Here is a 22217-nt window from a genome sequence, read left to right on the forward strand (position 1 = left end):
TCATTTGTCTCCACATTTGATAAAAGATTCTGCAATCTCGAGAAAAATAGAGGTGGCACTCACTATCAGCCTGCGTGCTGGCCTGTAGAGAGGTGGGAGGTCCACGCTTGGTAACGGGTTTCACCTCGTTGAATGCATACACCGATACATCGTACAGTGTGCCGGGAACCAGATCCGTGAAGTTGTAGGTCACATTTGTGGTGACAGCAAACAGATGGCTGCTTCCGTGGCTGAAGGTGACATTGTATCCGCTCAGCGGGCCGTTCAAGACCTTGGGCTTTTCCCACTGCAGCTCCATCCAGTGGGTACCGGCTTCAGGAGCCTTGAGATCCAGCGGTGCCGATGGCGCTGAAACACGTGCCACATATCTTCAGCTTCTCTTACGAGCTCAAATTTTTGACACCTTAATGACTACATCGGTAAACTAGGGAAGTTTGAGAGGATCGTTTCGTAAACCAGCTTAATGTTCAATCATTTGGCTCATAATACGCCTCAGCTTACCGAAAAGAGTAGCATTTTCTCACCTCTCATTCAATTGTCGGGAATACGGTTGTGTAATTGTTCTACCAAACGCGTGGAATATCTTAAGCATGCTAATTCAGGAGACACGCTGTGCGAGCTTTCCTAATCAAGAAAAAAAATGCTGCACGTTTGTCGGCAGTACTGTTGTTGAGTTTGCTAGAAAGTGAAACGTTTCTGCTGCAAAAATCTGGCGTCGTACTTTGATCAATTTCGAGGTCTACGAAGCTAAGAAGCGGGAGTGCACAAATGCGCTGCGATAGCTCTGGTTTTATTTTCCACTTCTTTGAGAAATGAAGTTTGATTTGAAGCCAGCCCTCAGCCTGTCCTTTCTGTTCTCTACGGTGGATGGAAACATGTAAGTTGATTGCAACATGTAGATGCAAGGCAACACGGAACGTGTGCATTACGCGTGAAGTGCTAAGACAGGTAAGCATTCTCTACTTGGCTGTTCTCTACTACGGAAGATTTATTCCCGATTTTATTCTTGCCCAAATGCTTCTGTAAGACATTAGAACCTTTGTACATTTTGTTGCACCAAACAACTTGGTTTAAAGCTATTTTATGTGTCTACGAACAACGTTTGCCCACTATTGCATATCATTTCCTACATTTCAGAGCACCTTAGAAAGGGTACCGTGTCGACGGGTGAATTTGTTATCCGTAACTCAGAGCAGTCAGGCTGAAAAGCACAAAAGAAGAACTTGTGCACACACAAAAAACAGTCTGGGTGCTCTTCACTTTAAGCGGAAGTATTTTGTAAGTGCGCAACTTATAACTGAACCTCTAAATGCTCCTACTGATAATAATCTCTAATTGTGTAGTCCTAATTTCCTCACTATTTTTTTAACTTCGATTTGAAGCAAGCTCGTCTAACAGCCATAGCGAAAATAAACACAAATATTCAAGTAAACTACTCATTGTGATGTGAAAAAAAGAACGCGGTTCCTTTCATCTTTTTCAACTTAAACAACTGAGCTCTCTAGACACGAAAATTGTTTTTCGCACCTCCAAAATCTGTCTTCAACTCCAGGTGCCTCCATTGTCCGCAGCTTGTTTTATTCGTACAAGAAGCAACACTGACGTTGTACTCAGTCCACGGTTGTAGATGCTCGATTGTATAGCTTGACTGGTTGATCTCCTTCGGTGGCTGATCGTTGACCTTGATGCTGAAGCCGGTGATGTTGTACCTCGGGTCCTGAGGCTCTTCCCACGAGAGGTGGACACTGTCCTCTTTTACTTCTTGTGGTTTTGGGCGTGGAGGCAATGGGCCTGAGAAAAGATAAAAACATCGGCAATGCTGGATTGTGTATGCGTGCTACTCACCAAGTGAGTACCCCGCACATTTCATTTTAACGTATGAAGCAGCGCTCCGAGGCAAGATACAAAAGTAAAAAACGATTCAACAAGACAACCGCTGCACTCGCAACTAGTTTGCTTTGAAAAAAAAAAAGAAACAGGGCTAACATACATACACAACCTCATACCACGTGTAACAATCACCACCACTAATACGAAGTTATAACCTTTACGTTAATTTACCAAAAAAGAAACTTCACAGTCGCTAAGTACAACTGATGCTTGGCTGGTACAATGCTCTTTTCGTTTAGCGATGTGGAAATCTTTGACGATTTCTCTCAGTGTATCAGTGAAAGTCATTGTTACAAGTGGTACGCTAGTGTGTATGTATATAACCCTGTTTTTTTGTTTGTTTGTTTTTTAAATAAATAGTGGCGAGTACAGCTGTTGTCCTGTCGAATCGTTTCTTCCTTTCGTGTCTTGTCTCCGTGCAGTGCTTCACACGTTAAAATCCCCAAGTGATATGGTTTAAGAACAGTGCTAACCCAACATAACCTAACCCAAGCAAGCCTAACTTAATCTCACGTGACCTGACCTTATCGAAGTCGTCTACACGTTTGTATTGGCAGTGAAAATCTGTTCACAAGTTAAAAAAAAGAAGTGAAACAGCATCAAAGGAAAGCAGCTTGCTTCAAAACTGAGTGTCACGTACCCTGCTCAACGTTGGTTCTTTACGGAGGTTTTTTAAGTGGCTATATATATATATATATATATATATATATATATATATATATACCTGCCAAGTTTGGAGAAACGGAATCCGGGAGATATACTCCACGGGGGGGTATGAAGTATGCCGACCGCGGGGGGGGGGGGGGGGGGGGGTACTGCGATAGCAATTATATGGACATTGTCAGCGGGATTTTGCGGTCGCCGCTGGCCTGTAGAGAGTCCAAACCGATAACATCGCTTACGCATCGTCTGTTTCACGTGCGAGTAAAAGCGCGCTAGCGCTAGGGACGAACGCGGTTGAAGCAGAGATGAAACGACCCGGCCGTGACCGTCGCGCGAAGGGCACATGCGATAACATCGCTCCGCGTGCGAGGCCTGTCGTCGCTTGCTTACCAGTTATTTCGTCGGGTAAAGCCGTGTTCAGACTACGTGCGCAACGTACGGATCGTCGGTAAGGATCGTGACCGTAAACGCAATCAACGTAATGAGCTTGTTCAGTTGTTGTATTCAGCGTAAAGTACGTAACGTTGCGTAAATGTTGGCGGGCCCGCGACTTTTACGACAACTATTGATGCGACCGTTACGTACGACCAATGGGCAAAGCAGTTTCGGTTTTCATTTTCCGTTCACGGGGCTTCCGTCCTCCCCAGATTATGCGTCTTCATGCGCGTCTTGCAAGTCATGCAGTAGCGTGTCTGTGCAGTTGGTTTGCCGGTGTTTATTGCGTTCGTGCCCGTGGCCTGTAACCATGACCCGTAGTCCAGCCAGCCCAGCCATGGCTAAACACGCGAACCTTGCTAGGCTACAACAACTGTAGTGAGGACGCAACGCATTTTCAGAACGGTGATTGGCTCGTCGTAAAAAAACGTACCTTACCGAAAAGCTCAATGTGAACATACTAGGTCGTTAGCAACGCAAACGGACGATGCAGCTGTTACGCGATACGACATTTGTGACATATGCGACTGTAGTCTGAACCCGGCTTAAGGGACCATAAGGGGCGCCGTTGAGACGGACACGGTCGCGAGCGCTGGCGAATGCGCTATCTCGACAGACATCGGTAACGGCTACCCTTTTAAGTGCTGGGCTCTCCACTTCAAGCAGTAGTGACACAAAATTTTGAAGGCGAGATAACTTGTGCGATAGATTTGTGTGTACACAAACGCATCATCTACGAAATATTAACGGCTGATATAACCTATAACACATTTAGGATGTGGCCAGACGTGGCCAGACAATTTTGCTCATGTGGCCAGACAAAGCACTGGACGCGCGGTGCAAAACTGGATTTCAGGGAGATTTTCCTATGACCCGTACAACCAGGAGAAACGTTCAAAATCCGGGAGTCTCCCGGGTAATCCGGGAGACTTGGCAGGTATGTATATATATATATATATATATATACAGTTCTTGTCAATTGGGACATGCGATGGAGCATTTAAAGAAACTGTCATACTTTATTGTTCCTGCGTAGCAATGTTTAAATTTTGTTGTGAGAAGCCAGAGTGTCAGGAGAAAGAGCACTAATCGGTTTTTGTACTTTGAAATGCACATATCTTTTTCCTTAATTTATTCATTGGTTTTAACCTATCAACGCAAAGCTGGGCCTGTTAGGGGCACAAAGTGTCCTCCAACACTTGAAGAACTACAGCTAGAAAAATAGTTCACTGATGTATCAAATTTAATGTGACCAACACGTGGTGCGAAAGGAACAAGTACGAGTCAACGTTTCTAAGGATACTTTCATTGCTGAAACATCGTCTCCAGCCTAAGGGTTCATCTGATTACTACATTTTATGGAAAAAATAGTAATAACTCGGATCATTTAGGGCTAGAACGTTGACTTGGGCGTAAACATAACTACTCGGAAACTTTCACGTGTTGTCCTCGTCTAAATGCCGCTGCCGTGATTTAGTATTGAACCCTGAACTTTTCACTGAGCTTTAAAACATTATAGTGACTAATGATTTGTGGCAATCATAAAGTTCTTATATTTTTTTCCACTTTGATTCCCCAGACTGATGCACTACGTAAATGGTGACGTTACCACAATTTGACTAGTACATCAAAAATCAGAAATGGTTTTATTTAGTCAATAAACAAATTACGAAATTTGTTATTCAGAAGGAGGTCCCATAGTCAGACATTGAATCGAGACCTCCTACAATAGTGAATGTAGCAAAAATTAATTGAAGTAGCAAACAGCAGTACAGAAAACAATAAAATACATCGCAGGCAAAAAAAAAGAGTTCGAGTTAAGAAAAATAACAACAAAAAGCAGCAAAAAAGGAAAGAAAAGCCAAAATTAGACAATATAAGAAACTACAGGTAATTCGACACTCCTAAACATATTTAGATGGTTACATGGTGAAAGATACTACAAAGTGAACAACGAAAAAGCAAACGTGCACAGCGGAAAGAAAACATGCGCTAATATTGCACAGTAAATTGTTATATTTGTTGTGTGTGTGTGTGTGTGTGTGTGTGTGTGTGTGTGTGTGTGTGTGTGTGTGTGTGTGTGTGTGTGTGTGTGTGTGTGTGTGTGTGTGTGTGTGTGTGTGTGTGTGTGTGTGTGTGTGTGTGTGCGTGCGTGCGTGCGTGCGTGCGTGCGTGCGTGCGTGCGTGCGTGTGTATGAGCACAACCTGATGACAACTAGTGCAGGCATAACCTCTGAATAAGATGGCTACTAATTATACTCTCCTCTATTCAACTCACCTTTGCCAAGCGTTTCGAACTGTATCTCAGACTCTGGGCCGTAGATGGTCTGATTGCTGGTTTCGGCCACGTTGTAGGCTGATATGGACACGTTGAAAAGGTTAAATTGATCCTTTAAATTAATTTCTTTCTCAGTGACGTCTCCATCAGCTTTGACGACACTTGTTTTGTTGTGATCTTCGTTGTAAACCTGAATGACGTAGCCGCTGATTGGTCCGTTAGGCTGTTCCGGCTTTTCCCAGGTTAGAAGAGCGCTGACGTCCTTTTTAATCGTATGACTGAAATTCCGCACTTCCGAAGGAGCTGGAACATAGACATGGGGTTGAAACAGTGAGTGACAAAATTTACGAGCCCTCTAACTTCATGCTGTGGCTAACACAAAAATACCTCTGACACACGGGTCCTCTAGCGCCCTTTAGGTAAGGGGAGACCTTTCAGAAAGGCATCCGTGCGCAGTGACACACGACAAAGGAGTACCTCCCTTCACGAAAAGTTCCATCGCGGGAGTGCAGATCCCGCATCTACATTTCGAACGTAAACGATGTTCTCTAGAATACAGCGTCCACAATTCAACAGTGCGGCCTTTCGACAAAGGTTCCCTGGGCGCGGTCATAATCTCCTCTGGAGCTATTGTAGATATGCGTGACCCCCCCCCCCCAAATGCACTGTCGAGGCGATGGCGTGTTCATCTGAGGAACCGGAGCTAATCGCAGAGGCAATGAACGACCTAAAGAACTTGCGGACATATATTTTGCGACTGCCCACAGTACAGAACACAGCGACTATATCCCTTTGCAACGAGCTCATTAAGTTGGATGACAAACCTCTGTCGGAAGAAAGAGTTCTACGCCATGGACAGGACACATCGTCGCAGAAGAAGGCCCTGCAAGCGCTACTGCGCTTCTTGCAATCGACTGGCCTTTCTGAACGACAGTAATCAGAACGACCTTTCTGTGTGTGTGCATTTTTGTCTCTCTCTACACCCTCTTTCCGACCCCTATTTCCTCATCCCAGTGCAGGGTAGCAAACCGGGTGACAATATCTGGTTGACCTCCCGGCCTTCCTCCTCATCTCTCTCTCTCTCTTTCACTCTCTTAGTGCGGTGCCATGCGTCACCGGCGCAACTTCTTTCTGCAAAGGGTCCTTCAGTGTAACAAAAGTGGTTTATTGCAAAATATTTTACTTTTGCCCGTGTGTCAGGGGTATAACCCTTTCGACAAGGCGTCCTCATTAGGAGACGCCACATTATTTTGCCATTTCCGTGCACTGTTGGCAAGGTAGAGACGACGAACACTAGACTTACGGTAAACTAAACATTCGTGTAACATAAAATTCCTTTATAACACTTCTGGGTGGAATATTTCGCTACACACAACAGCTTTCGTCAAAGGCAGTACCGTGTTTAACGAAACTCTGGACTTGGGGCATTCCGACAAGAATTTCTCATTTGTTTTACTTTTTGGGGGGGATGTGTACCGCCGTTAGATAACTATTACATTTCATTTGAGTGGGTCGTCGAATTCGTTTCATGAAGAGATATGGCATGAGTGGCAGTACAATAATTAGATAATTAATTAACTTGTAATTACAAGGCATTGCTATAAAATACAAAATAATTTATTCAAGTTCTTCCACTCGCTTTGAACTGGGTCTCTGTACCTTAGCATCCAATTTTCTAAATTTATGAACATTTGATCATAATGCACGTCCCATAGGGATAATTTTTCCACATAACCTTTAAATATATCCATAGAATTATCGATGCAAATACATTGATTGCATTTTCCCTGCCATGGCAGGGAAAATGCGATCACGTCTTAGATACACGAAATTGCTCGCATCAGGATATTTCGGCAAATATGTCGATTTTAACTCATGGGCAAGGGGTTCTGCTTAAGTGCCAATTAAATATCAGGATAATAAATGACAATTAATTAAATGAGTTCATAGACAGAGCAGTTGGTTTTCTTGTGAGCAGCTGCGATCGTTGCGGCGCGTGGCGGAGCAGCTCTGAACCACGTGCTTCTTTCAACACGGCCTCCGAGATTCGCTTCTGCTGTGCGAGTAGACACAAAGTTAACTCAAGTAATACCAGGGTGCAAGACGCCGAGGTGCGAGCGCGATACCATTTTAGGTATACCGTGACATTCACAACAGTGAGAATAACACAGTGTTTCTTTAACGCTTACAAAACACCGGAATTATTCGACTACAAATCAAGATGTTTTCGATTAGGAGTTGCCCAAACTATAAATTCAGAATCTAGATTTCGCTTATAACAAACAACAATGTTTTTAAGTGTCCTTGCTTCCCGCGAGCGAGAATATAGATAATATAAAAATGTTTTAATCGTCGCTTGCCGGTCAGCTGTATAAAGTTCATTGCCTTTTTTCTTTCGTGCCTTTTTCTCATAATTTTGCTCAAGCCAGTTGCAATGATGACGTTGCTTTATTTCGTAATTTATGCATTTTATGCTACCATTTTTAAAGAGATCATTAGATATGTAACTACTTATTGCGGCCCACTCTGCAGTGACTCCATTGCAGTCAGCAGTATTGTAAAAAAACTCACATGGTTCCTTACGCATTCGCCTAGGTCGACTCGAAGGCGAGAACCATCTTTTTCTTCTCAGTCGACACACTTAAGGTTACTGTATCTGCTACCTTTAGGTAGCAGAGTTGCGCATCTGTCTTCCAAATGCCGCTAGCAACCGTGCACTGCGGAGAAGTTGAAGCCCTGGACAATTTTTGTATTTTTCGACACCGCCGCTGCAGCAAACTGAATTAACACTAGACAACGATACTCAGTGTTTACCGCCGGTCTTCTACACGCCAGACGTGTTAATTGGCGGCACGGTAGGCATGTCGCCTTCAGAAAGGGAGTGCGACTTCACCGCATAGTTGTTGCGGCTAGCCAGACCTATGTGCAACTCTGCTACCTAAAGGTAGCATATACAGTAACTCTAGATACACTGATCCTAACCCGCTCCCCTCCGAAAGATTCCTGCACCTAACGTCGTTTTGCCTCCAGGATCGGATGCGTTCCAAGCTCTCCGCGCCTCCCCTGGTTTTGCACTGCCTTCGTGATCGGCCCACCTGAGACCAATCGACAATGGCATGTGACGTCATCATGTGACGTCATGCGACGTGAAGTCTTAGTCATGTCATAAAGATGGCAAAATTTTGCCAATCTGTGACGACATGATGACGTCATATGGTGACGTCATCATGTGATGATGATGACTTCTTGCATCACTCGTATTGACGCCGACGAGGCCGACGCCGACTGTCAATTTTCGCGTTTGATGAGGCATCTAAGGCTTTTGCCTTAATATATAGTAATAAGAAAATACTTACCAGCGACTTCGGTGATATTCCTCAGGAACGCTGGCAGACCGCAGAAAGTTTCCCGGCAGTTTTTCACAGAGACGTTATAACGTGTCCACGGGTGAAGAGCGGTCACGGTGTGCGTCACAGTGCCATTTTGTGGCTTGTCGTGATCGCAAGAGCTTTCCAGCTTTTCCAATTCCTCGTTGAATCCTCCTTCCGGCGTCACCGTGACTTCGCACTTCGTTGCGTTTGGATCGACGGACCAACTGAGAGTGAAGCTCGTGGCGTTGCGTTCCACAAGCGTTAAGTTTTCCGGGGATGCTGCATAAGAAAGAAAAAAAAAAGCATTTCACAATAAAACTTTCTAAATGTTCTGAGAACACTTTGCGAAACAACAGTTTTCGAAACAACAGTGTTTTAGTCGTTGTGTTTTTACTTTGGCTAAGTACCACCTCTTTCTTGCTTTCCTGTTTTCTGTCATCTCTTTTTTCTGATCTTTCTTTCCCTTATATATTCCTTCGTATCGAAAGAATAGGCAGGCGTTGTGCCCCTCTATGAGGCACTTGCCATTCTGGTCTCTCCCTATTTGCTCTCTGTCCTTCTGCGTCTGAGTATACATATTAAATAACAATAATACCCGTGGACAGTCCTTCAGGGATGGAGGTGCACCCTCGTAACTGACCAGTGTTGTAGCGAGAAATATTTCGTAGATGTGGGACGGGGGGGGGGGGGGGTGACTCCTGTTGATGTATGTTTGTTTGCGTGCATTTGTATGTCTGCACCGGTATATACACGTACTAAATTAGGTGATCAATAATGATGATGAATAAAAAAGATGTATCAATACCAACTAGCCAACCTTATTGATATACACATATAAAATGTTAAAATTTTGGAATGGGGAGGGGGAGTGATGGAGGAGGTAGAACCTCGTAAACCGAACCCCTGGCTACGCCACTGTAATTGACGCTTCTGGTGGCCACTCTCATCAACATGACTGTAAACCTAATATTACCGCTGAGCTCAAGGACCGAACCTTGGCACAAACATTCCTGCATGACCATGTATACGGCTTAGCAGAACTTGCTGTTGGGCTAGTTGGTGCATGCTTACTCAAATACAAAAAAAAGAAAAAGACGCGTAACCATCAAGGAAGGACCCTACAAAACAGAAAAGGGCGTCACTAACAACTAACATTATTATCAGAGAAGCAGCGACGTAAAGGGTTCTGGTGATTCCGTCTATCAAGTGTATTTGCGACGAGCTTGTGAGGCGTCGTGCTTTGAGCGTGGTTACTACAGCTATATATGTTGCAGCTTTTCTCAGAATGAATTAGTTGCGAGTGACGCCCTTTTCTGTTCTGTCTCGGTTCCTTCCTTGATGGTCATAAGTCTTTTTTTTTTTTCAGTACATACGGCATCTTAGTCGAAATCAAGAAGAAGAATGGGCATGGACAGGGCATGTAGCGCGTAGGCAAGATAACCACTGGTCATTAAAAGTAACAGAGTGGATTTGAAGAGAAGGTAAACGCGCGAGGGGAAGGCAGAAAGTTAGACGGGCAAATGAGATTAAGAAGCTTGCGGGTATAACGTGACCGCAGCAAGCACCGGACCGAGTTCATTGGTGGAACATGGGAGAGGCCTTTGCCCTGCAGTTGGCGTAGTCAGGCTGATGATGATGATGTGGGGCTGACGTGTCGGACTTACCTATACCATCCGTGGCGACGTTGAAATTGTACGCAGGTCCATCAAGGCGCCCGCCGGTAGCGTTAATGTTGAACGCAAACAGGGAGCAGTTGAAATTGGCTACCGACTCTTGAAGAACCACAGTGACATGATACGGTGGCGTGCGGTCGAAAACGTCTCGAGACTCGGTGTACTTTGTCTCTGGGTCTTCACACTTGACGGTGAAACCGGACGCGTTGGAAGCTTCGGATAGTTCCCAACTGGCTTGAAGGATGGTGCCATTCTCAACAGTATGGTGAACGTTGCGGACTTCGCCAGGACCTGAAGAGAAAGACGCGCAGAACAAAATCCACTATAGTAAGTTACAAGCTATGAATAAAAAGAATTCCCCCACCTCCCCGAAGGGAATCGTGAGGAAATGCGAATGCATTTCTTGTGCCGAGAGTACACGACATAGTAATGTTAATAGCGTAAATTAATGACGCCGTCAGACATTCGCCTTCACCGACTTCTGCCATCGCCATGAGAGGTGCCCAGCCAGCGAACGGTCGAGAGTCAGGCGCGCGCTTCACTCCAGCGGAAGGGAGAGTGGGGCGCAGGGTGGAGAGAGAGCGAACGGCGAGAGAAGGAGCGGCGAAGCACTGCACCTACCCTCTCCTACACTCTCTCCACACACGCGGGAACTCCGCCGAGCTCCCGCGATGCGAGCGCCCTCACACGCCAGAGTGCGCTCCTCCTCTCCACTCACTCTCCGCTACTCCGCCCGCACCACCTGCTCCGGTTGCTAGGGGCGAGGATAAGCGCGCGCGCCCGCAGCTGTTGCTATGGGAGAGGGAGTGAGAGCGGAGAGATAACACCTGCCGGCGCGCGGACACCGACGCCTGACATAGCCCGACTAAGAAATGCATTCGCATTTAAAAAAAAAAACTCACAGGGTCCCTTATGCATTCCCCTAAGACGACTCGAAGGCAAAAACCATCACCCTGCTCATTCAATGTGTTGATCCCCCCGCCACGTCCCCGTCTGAAAGCTTACTGCACTTAACGCGGTATTGCACTGCCCCCGTGATTGCCCACCTTTGACCAAGCGACGATATCATTCGATAACTTCAACATGTGAGGTCACGTTATGTGACGTTTTAGTGAGGTCATGCAATTTGGCGGGTGACGCCATGATGACGTAATATGGTGACGTCATCGCGGGATGATGTTTTGCATCACTCGTGTTGGCGCCGACGACGCGGGACGCTGACGTCGCCGACGGTCATCTTTCGCGTTTGATGGGACACCCAAGGCTTTCGTCTTAACACAAGCTCTGCCCCCTGAACTACAGCGCGCCTACCATTCACATGTGCAACAGAGTCGTGCTGGGGGCTGTCTGTTCTAACCATTAGTGCTTATTCGCTGCTAAGGTAAATACTACGTGTATTAAGGGTTAGAAGTTCGTCGTCCCTACTCAAAATATTACGTTTCGCTGAGCAATGATGTAGGAATCTCTGTTGAAATTTGCCAGGAAGTCCGAGTTTTCGACCGAAAACTAGTGACACGAGCTGTATTTAAATAGGAAACTCACCTACATGAAATACACGAGAGGTGCTCGACGTCAGATAAATGAGCAAGCGCGATTGGATGGGGCATGAATGCAAATTTTCTCTGGGCGGGACAGCAACGACCGTGGGTGGAGCGTTCATTTATTCGTGCTTCATAAGCGCGAAGAAAAAAAACACACGGGGACGAAGCAGAGAATACACGCAGCACAGGCGCTTTCTAACAACTGGTTTCATTATCGGAAAACGCAGACTTTTTATCCGAACAGAACTGCGCAAAGCACTTTGCGATAACTAAACAACTAAGGAAATCGTTGAAGTATTTTTCATTTCACAGCACAAAGATGACTGTGTAAGTCATCCTTCAATTGCCATATCAGACAAAGAGATATCACTACTGTCTGCGTTTTCGCGATTGTCTTTTCACGTGTTTTCGTTAGGTGCGCTGATGATGGTACTAGCAGAGCTTTGCGCAGTTCCGTTCAGATGAAAAGTCTCAGTTTTCCGGTAATAAAACCAGTTGTTAGAAAGCGCCAGTCCTGTGTGTATTCTCTGCTTCGTCCCTGCGTTTTCTTTCGCGCGTCTTAAGCATGAGCACATTCCATATAGACCAAATAGCTGTGTTGCTGCAGTCCATTTATACTTACGTTGTAACTGACTACTGTTGCAGCACTTTTCACACCCGAAAAACGCTTTCATGTGGCCGTCCTTACATAATTTTCGTTCTGCACTAACACAAATTTATACGAAGCAATGTTTGTTGCAGAATTAAAATACGGTTCCTTGTGCCGCCTTACTTTTTATGTACTTTTTTATATATATTTTACTGCTAATTCACCACTGTTTGTTGATGGATGAGCTGATCCACTGCTTACTTTTTGTTAGGAGGTCCCCCTGACAGTTCTCACTTTGGGACCTCTTAACAAAAAGTAAGCAGCAACCTCCGATTACTCAATCAGCATGCAAAAGAAAAAAAGATGTATACATGACCTGACATGAAGAAACTTCACTTCACTAAACAGGCGCCATGTTGAAGGATTATGTTTCAACATTGCTGCCAACGACTGATCTTGCACTTTTCTCAATAATCATTAAGCACAAACCGAAAAAGGCACATGGTCCATTACGCATTCGCCTAGGACGACTAGAAGGTGAAAGTCATTTTCTTTGTCTTCTCAGGCGTATGTATTCGTCCCGCCAGGAAGCTTTCGGCACCCAACGTGTTTTTGCACTGCCTCCGAGATTGGAGCACTTGGAAGGTTTCTGCAACTCAAGTGCTTTTGCAGTGCCTCCCTGATCGGCACACTTTTGACCAATCGATGATTCATGTGATGACGCCGTAGTATAACCTCACGTGGAGAGATGTCGCAGTGACGTCATTATGACTGCACAAATGTTGGCGAACTGTGACGTCATCATCGCGTCATACAGTAACGTTATCACATGATGTATTTTTCCATCACTCGTGCTGACGCCGCCATCGGTCACTTTTCGCGTTTGATGAAGCATCTAAGGCTTTCGCCCTAATAACCGCGTGCAGTCGAAGTGTTCTTGTCAGCCACTCCGCTAATGTTGCAGAGAAAAAGGGCACCGAACTCGGCGAATCTACTGCTCCTGTATTTTTGAGTACCCACTCAAACACTATGAATTTGTTCATCAGGCAGCCTCGCGTCGAAACAGTGGATCAGAAGTCCGCACTTGGAAACTGCACACTTTTTTTTCACCCTTTAACTTCTCATCTTTTGCGTATTACGCGTGACCAAAGATGTATACGGTAGCACCTACGCAACTAGCGACACCTTCTGACGCAGAGCCTAACTAGAGGCACATGGAGCTGATACTGTAGTGATTTTCGTGCGCTTAAGCGCACGTGTAAAGCACTGAAAGTGAAATAATTCTTAACTCACAGTACGTTTATTACATTCTTTCGACGGTAACGCTGACGAGCCTGTCATTTTTTTTTTTTTCGTGGTATTACATTTAGACAAAGCGCCAGCAGATGTCGATTCCGGCTTTACTACTACCGCGAACGGCTCTCCAGTAAGTCGATATCTGCAAACTACAGGAAGTTTATGGACGCACTCAACATCTCTAGTTAATCAGTAAAGCAACTCCAATGTTTTATTGCGGCTAATTTATGTTGACCGCAATCAAATGACTCTCAAACAAAGTAGTATACCATCGCTTTAGCTAAGGCACGTTGCCGGGCTAGTTGGTTAGGATTCATAATTCGTACGGCGTAGCGCACCACGACAAGGACAGAGAAGAGGGACGCACAGACACAGCGCTAACTTGCAACTAATGGTTTTATTTGCGATCACACATGCCTTATATACACTAACAGTGAATCGATAAAACCGAGAGAAAAACATGTAAAGATACAGCACAAAGCCTGCACGTGTCATCACTAATCACAATAATCTGCACCCGCCAACGTTTAAATCGAAGATTCCAGATACATCTTTTCTTTAGCTGACAGAGCCAAAGAAGGCACACTTACACATTTTTCTTTATTTTTGTCGATTTCGTAGGCTTCAATTATTTCTCGCGTGGTTCTGCCGCGGGCCCTACCGAGAATACGGGTATTTGGAAACATTGGGGCGCAACCACACCTCTGACAGTGAATTCCTAAATGACCAGATACAACTTTTTCTACATTGTACTGGTGCTCCCTAAGTCTTTGGTTCACACACCTTCCAGTCTGGCCTATGTACACGCGTTCACATGTCAAAGGGATACAATACACAACTCCTCGACTGCAAATGACAAATTTTTCCCGGTGCTTTATCGCACAATCCCGCTTCCCGCTACTCTCAGCATTTACCTTTCTGCACATTCCTTGTAATCGTTCGGGAGCAGAAAAAACCACGTCCGCACCGGCCTTCCTCGCTATCCTTCGCAAATTATGTGAAATGGCATGCATGTAGGGCACTACAGCAACCTTGGATGCCTTAGTAGCGGCTGCCGGCTCCCCGGCGTTTGCCCTTCCCTTCCTGCTCACATTTTCGGCAACGGCGGTCAACAGACGCGTGGGATAACCAGAATCCGTTAAACGTTTTGCCTGGGCCCACAAGCTTGCGTCAAGCTTGTGGTGACACGACTTCATCATTGCATTTTGAAAACAGGAATTTATCACAGCTCGCTTTACCAATTTTGAGTGAGCGGATGTGAACGGGAGGACCGGTTTATTTCCTCGCGGTTCATAGCTCCAGCACACTCCTGCCGGCGAAAAATACAGCCCGAGGTCTAAAAATCTTATGAAGTTGTCCTTAGCTACTTCATGCGTCAGCACTAGGGGAGATAACTCCGTCGTAAACATGGTTAGAGTTTCTGAAACTACCGCGTCAAAATTGTTACGTTCATTATTAGCAACTATCAGATAGTCGTCTACAAACCTAAAAACAGCAACAACATCTGTGTGCTTCACACGCTCTTCCAGAACCTGGTTTCGTTTTGCTAAAAACAGATCGCTCAAGTATGGGGCGATGCAGGAACCTATGCATATGCCATTCTTTTGTTTCACAGTGTTCCCTTTCCACGTCGCATAGGTCGAATTAAGATAAAAGCAAAGGAGCTCCAAAAACTGTTCACTTGATACACCGGCAGCATTTTGGAATTGAACCGCATCTACTCTATCGATACCTTCGGACACACACGCCATCAAGTCAGCCTGAGGAAGGGTGTAATAAAGATCTTTGACATCAATTGAAAATGCTAAAAGATTCGCTTTTTCGTTGGCTGTGAAAAAATCTAGCACCTGATCCGACTTTTTCACCTTAATGCTTTTATCTTAATTCGACCTATGCGACGTGGAAAGGGAACACTGTGAAACAAAAGAATGGCATATGCATAGGTTCCTGCATCGCCCCATACTTGAGCGATCTGTTTTTAGCAAAACGAAACCAGGTTCTGGAAGAGCGTGTGAAGCACACAGATGTTGTTGCTGTTTTTAGGTTTGTAGACGACTATCTTATAGTTGCTAATAATGAACGTAACAATTTTGACGCGGTAGTTTCAGAAACTCTAACCATGTTTACGACGGAGTTATCTCCCCTAGTGCTGACGCATGAAGTAGCTAAGGACAACTTCATAAGATTTTTAGACCTCGGGCTGTATTTTTCGCCGGCAGGAGTGTGCTGGAGCTATGAACCGCGAGGAAATAAACCGGTCCTCCCGTTCACATCCGCTCACTCAAAATTGGTAAAGCGAGCTGTGATAAATTCCTGTTTTCAAAATGCAATGATGAAGTCGTGTCACCACAAGCTTGACGCAAGCTTGTGGGCCCAGGCAAAACGTTTAACGGATTCTGGTTATCCCACGCGTCTGTTGACCGCCGTTGCCGAAAATGTGAGCAGGAAGGGAAGGGCAAACGCCGGGGAGCCGGCAGCCGCTACTAAGGCATCCAAGGTTGCTGTAGTGCCCTACATGCATGCCATTTCACATAATTTGCGAAGGATAGCGAGGAAGGCCGGTGCGGACGTGGTTTTTTCTGCTCCCGAACGATTACAAGGAATGTGCAGAAAGGTAAATGCTGAGAGTAGCGGGAAGCGGGATTGTGCGATAAAGCACCGGGAAAAATTTGTCATTTGCAGTCGAGGAGTTGTGTATTGTATCCCTTTGACATGTGAACGCGTGTACATAGGCCAGACTGGAAGGTGTGTGAACCAAAGACTTAGGGAGCACCAGTACAATGTAGAAAAAGTTGTATCTGGTCATTTAGGAATTCACTGTCAGAGGTGTGGTTGCGCCCCAATGTTTCCAAATACCCGTATTCTCGGTAGGGCCCGCGGCAGAACCACGCGAGAAATAATTGAAGCCTACGAAATCGACAAAAATAAAGAAAAATGTGTAAGTGTGCCTTCTTTGGCTCTGTCAGCTAAAGAAAAGATGTATCTGGAATCTTCGATTTAAACGTTGGCGGGTGCAGATTATTGTGATTAGTGATGACACGTGCAGGCTTTGTGCTGTATCTTTACATGTTTTTCTCTCGGTTTTATCGATTCACTGTTAGTGTATATAAGGCATGTGTGATCGCAAATAAAACCATTAGTTGCAAGTTAGCGCTGTGTCTGTGCGTCCCTCTTCTCTGTCCTTGTCGTGGTGCGCTACGCCGTACGAATTATGCATCGCTTTAGCAATCGCGTCCATGCTTAACAGGACGAGTGACACCGAAGCTTTCACATGTGTATGTAAGCGAAAACAGCGCGGCACTTGTTTCCTACTTACGTTTTGTAAACGTGGAGGCGGAACGTTCTTGAAGGTGGCCCCGGCATTCTTTTTTCTGGAGTGTCGCCTGCGACTGAGCGCGGATCCTGTAAGTGGTGTTCGACGCTAGTCCTTCGAACGTGTGCTTGCGAGGCGTTCCGAGAATGGTGTGGTTTTGGCATTCCTCGGGCATCGAGCAAATATAGAACGCTATTTCGCCGTCCCACTCGGTGGTCCAGGTCGCCAGCAAGGCATTCTCGCTCACTCCGGTCACAGCAATGTCATCGAGCTCAGGCACTGAAAAAACAAATATTACAATAAAATTCATGAGCCCTTGCCCTATCGTAAAAATGGCAGGCGAAGCCTGACGTAATACTTTTCTTTCTTTCTTCCTTTTTTTCTTTCTTTCTTCCTTTCTCTCTTTTTTTATTTCTCTCTTTCTTTCGTTCTTTCTTTCTATCTATCGCACTACGCAATGGCCCCTCCTAAGTGTTTCGTTCCTCCATACTGGAAAGTGGACATTCATCCACGCGCAGCGCGACAGTTCAGTTGCTACAAACAACAACGACGGTTACGCGTTTATATCCTGGAAGCAAGGGAATGAGGCAACGGGAAATGACAAGTCACATCGATAAAAGATCATATTGCCGTATCAGAAGCGGCAATTCACCGACAAGCCCACGATCGTGAGAGCACCAGTAATTGGAAAACGGCGCATACAAATGCGCATCTGACCTGCGCCCCTCTGAGGACCACATCTCTGAACCCTCGCCTGGTTTTCCACCTACCGCGCCATCGCTGAAGTGTGCGACGTTCGAAAGCTGCGCTTGAAAAACTCAGAGCTCTTCCGCTGTTCTGAAGACAGAAGGCAGCGGCTTCACGTCGTTTCCGCGCCCATTCGCGCTTCTGTGCGCGTCGGCGCTCTGAGCGAACGACACGCTTTAGTCGCGCAGCGAGACCAAAGGGTAACTGCTGATAACAGCGCTAGCGCGGTCTCTACGTCACAAAACAATGGGGCACAGCGATTGGTGGAAAGTACCGCCGCCGAGTATCGCGACACTTGTGAAAACATAGGCATCGGCGGTGGCGAGGGGGCGAGCAGCACCGATAATTGTTGTTCTACGCGTCGTTTTGTCCGCGGACGCAATCCGTCAGAACCTGGTCATATAAAGTTTCGCTCTTAAGACTTTAATATTGGATTTAGGGGTATTGAAGGCAATGTCTGAACTAACGTCGCACTTCGCTCTCCCCTTGAAGGTATTTCTCACTTCCGACACGTCACTTCCGTATCATGTATAACGTCAGTTATGTCATGTACAATCCTTCCGGGCACAAACGATCTGTGCTAAATTCACCTCCACTCTTCAGTTCACTTCTGGTTACCGCCCCTTGTTTCTAAAGATCACTTCCTGTCTGCAATGCACTTCAGGTTTGATGTCGAACAGAAATGATCACAGCCCATTACATGTATAATAATAATAATAATAATAATAATAATAATAATAATAATAATAATAATAATAATAATAATAATAATAATAATAATAATAATAATAATAATAATTTGCGGGGTTTTAAGATATCACCGGGAGGCACGCCGTAATAAAAGGGCTCCGGAAATTTAGATCATGTGGTGTTATTTAACGTGCACTGACATCACACAGTACACGGTCCTCTAGCATTTCTCCGCCATCGAAATTCGACAGCAGCGGCCGCGATTGGACACGCGACTTTCGGGTCAGCAGCCGAGTAACAGAACCACCATACCACCGCAGCGGTTCCCATTTTGAAAACAAGAGAAAAAAGCCCTGTAGGATTGCGTTTAAAATGTTAGGGGCTTTGGGAATCGGAATTCAGTCAGATTTATTATACTTAGTTTGGGTTGATTTACTGGAGCGCAGGCTTCGTTTCATTTTCTAAGAAATAGATTTTCACAATAAAGTGACTCACAAGTAGACATTCACTTCGGTGTTTTTTAAACTCTCTCAAATTTTTATAAGCACCATAGAAAAGACACTCCTTACAATTAGTCATGCTCATTCTCAGCCGACCATATTGTTATATGGAATACTTCAACGCTAAGGGCGCCCTTAAAGGGACGCTCTAACACTTTTCCAGACCTCATTGTTTTACATCGTTTACTTTCGGGTTGCGTGGACTGAAGGCTGAAGAGATTAGTGCAGCAAGAACGGCAGCGATAGGGGCAAGCAGTCCGAAGTTATTCAGCCTAGAACACTCAAAATACAATAAAATGCAGGCCTACCCTCAACTCGATTTTCGCGGGGTCACCTGACCACGTTTCACTCGCCCTGTGACGTTTCATGGCGCCCCAATGAAATGAACTGAAAGATCCTACCATGGGGTGCAATCGCGGAACGATGCTATTTCCGATTCTATGCCATATTCTATGCTTTTCTTATCATCCACCACTCGCGGCTGGCTGATCGCGTTGATAACGCTGACGGACCGTCGTTCTGACCAATGGCCAAGCGCGAAAAGCACGAAAAGCATTGGAATAAGAAAGAGAATCGTTCCGCGATAGCACCCATGGCTGTGTTCCACTTCTGGACAGCATCGTAGGCAGTCTACGCTCACAGCTTAGAAGACAGCATCGAGGTCATGTTGTCCGACAAATGGAACGCGTCTAGAAGACGTCTACGCGACGTGATGCCACCTCGCGTCGAGAAGAGAAAGCTAAGAAAAACAAACGTAAATGTTCTTTCTTTAGCCTCTTTCGTGTTCACACCTATTAAAAAAATTAACGTAGCTTACATTGAGCGCCTGGAAAAGCGCCTGTTGGTGTACAGACGACCATACCGGCGAGATCCGAGCTACGCGAGCATTGCGCTGAGCCGCCATCTTGTTTGGACAGCAAAGTAGCCTGCATCGCTTTTGTCTTTCTCGAAGCTGTCTATTTTGCCGGCTACGTGAGAACTGGAATGGGACTTAAGATGGCCGCTGTCTACTTAGCTGTCTATTTAGCCGTCTACGGTGAGTATTGGAACACACCCTATAGTGTACTATAGATCCTACGTACGGAAAGCTTGCATACAATGTTGCTCGTTCATTCCAACGTAACGATGACGCCGTTGCGATAGTAGCAAGCAATGTGGGCATTAAGAGTGAACTGCACGTGCGAAACGAGGCAAATCGCGAACGCCATGTTTTGTAGTTTTAGTCATATTTCTTGTTACGGCGGCGTCTATATCAACGCTCTCACATTTTTTTCCCTTCAGTTTCTACAAACAACGGCGCCTGGAGCGTCCCCAGCGCGTTTCCTCCAGCGCCTTGGCGTTCGGCGCATTCTTTGCCGGGCGCTGCAGTTTTAAAGCTGAAAAAGTCTAAGATCGTTCGTATAATTGGTGTTTAGTGAAAAAAAGCACGCTAAAGAAAAACTTAGCCCAATAATAACCCATTTTGTGATGTAACGCCGTTATTACTTCCAACGTTATATTTATCCTATCATAGGCCAGCGCTCAACTTCGTCATTTCTGCCCGCAATAGTTCTGGCGAGCGCCACTACGCGTTGATGCGGTCGGCAGCGATGTAGGCGCTTCAGAAAAAGTGTTGGAGGGCCCCTTTAAGGTTTTTACTACCGATATACAAAAAAGTGAGTTCTCTCGGTCCTCGTAACCACACGCCAAGAGTTTGTATATGAGATTAAAGAATCTACGTTGCCAGCGAAGTTTCCATGAACTTATAGCTTGTGTGCGTGACATTCGCGAAGGTAAAAACAATACTTCATCAAAACTTCATTTCGTAACAAAGGCTTCTGCGGCGGTTTTGGAGGTACTGAATGGGCGACAGTTGGGGAAGTGCACCGGTTCGAGTAAATCAATCAGGTGATTTTTCCGAGTAACCATCACAAAAACCGTTGCCTTTTAGAGCGGAGCTGGGAATGGTACACCTTGAATTTCGTGCCGTCTCCCCGTGTCTACGAAAAACACCTAGCGCCACCTAGGGAGCAGCGGTACACTTTAAAGCATTAAATCATGGTCTCCGCGATTGAAGGGGAACCCCTCGCACAATCCATAAAATTGTGGAAGAAACTAATGCATTCGAAGAACACGCCCTGAGAATAAAGAAATGAATGAATGAATGAATGAATGAATGAATGAATGAATCAAAATAGATTTCCTTGCCGGGGCTGAATTTCAACGCGGTCCCCTACGCTCCAAAATGTGGTCTCTTAACCGCTGGGCTACACACCAAGTAGGGATGTTAAATATGCGTGAGAACCTTAACGGTGGTCTAGTGGTTAAGGTGCTCGACTGCTGACCCGCAGGTCGCGGGATCCAATTCCGGCCGCAGTGGCCGCATTTTCGACATGAAGTCGAAAATGCTATAGGCCCGTGTACTTAGATTTAGGTGCACGTGAAAGAACCCCAGATGGTCAAAATTTCCGGAGCGCCCCACTACGGCGTCTCTCATAATCATATCGCGGTTTTGGGACGTTAAACCCCAACAACTGTTATTAAATACGTGTGAAAAGAAAAAAGAAAAGAAATCAATCTGAATTGCCTGTTACACGTCGGCAAGGCTGGTGACTGAGTACAGCTACGCTCATCTGCAGGGCGCCAAATACGTCTACACGCGCGCGGTTTCAAGGTCGACATCAGACCGCGGCGAATGCTCGCGTATACCCAGCGCGTTTTCAAGCGCTTACGCCGTCTGCGCATGCTCAGCCTTTTTAAGGGTGCCTAAATCACGTCTGATACTATTTTTTAACATTTTAAGTAAAAGCGCACATCGAGCTCAGAATATCGTCACGATCAACAATACCAAACGCGTGGCAGCGCTACGAGCCGCGGGTGCGACACAAATCCTAAGAAACAATCCCTTGTCCTCTCCGGGCCTTTCGGTAACCTCCAGCGTTGGCCGTGACGTCATCAAAAAAAAAGAACTTGTTTGTCTGCTCGAAGCTCCGTACGCGTACTCGCCGCTCTTCTTCCTCGCACGGCGAGGAGGAGACGAGCCCATGAAACGGAGCATAGCGAAGTGAACAACCAAACGAGCGATGGCCTCTTATAGATCACCAAACGCGTTCAACTCCGCTATCACGGCGCCGTTTCGAAAAGTTCTCGGTGCTATGTCGTCATTGTAGACCCGCGCACAACTGCAACACCACAACTGAACTTCGGCCTCTGGCTGGCTTAGGGGCCTTCGAAGTGCGCGCTGACGCAAGC

At 45.8% G+C, this 22217-nt stretch overlaps 1 protein-coding gene across 1 annotated transcript in view; it reads right to left on the minus strand.

The window, feature by feature from the left end:
* The window catches only part of LOC119401548 (uncharacterized), a 118208-nt gene that overhangs the window by 66349 nt on the left and 29642 nt on the right, over positions 1-22217 (minus strand). The window contains exons 10-15 of the mRNA XM_049418165.1: positions 17053-17328; positions 10302-10601; positions 8623-8916; positions 5267-5569; positions 1528-1791; positions 64-348 (exon numbers count right to left, since the gene is read on the minus strand). Of these exons, the coding sequence (XP_049274122.1) occupies positions 64-348; positions 1528-1791; positions 5267-5569; positions 8623-8916; positions 10302-10601; positions 17053-17328 (1722 nt within the window). The remainder of the gene's footprint in view (positions 1-63; positions 349-1527; positions 1792-5266; positions 5570-8622; positions 8917-10301; positions 10602-17052; positions 17329-22217) is intronic.

This window comes from Rhipicephalus sanguineus, chromosome 8 (genome assembly GCF_013339695.2).
Source record: "Rhipicephalus sanguineus isolate Rsan-2018 chromosome 8, BIME_Rsan_1.4, whole genome shotgun sequence".
Classification (NCBI taxonomy): Eukaryota; Metazoa; Arthropoda; class Arachnida; order Ixodida; family Ixodidae; genus Rhipicephalus; species Rhipicephalus sanguineus.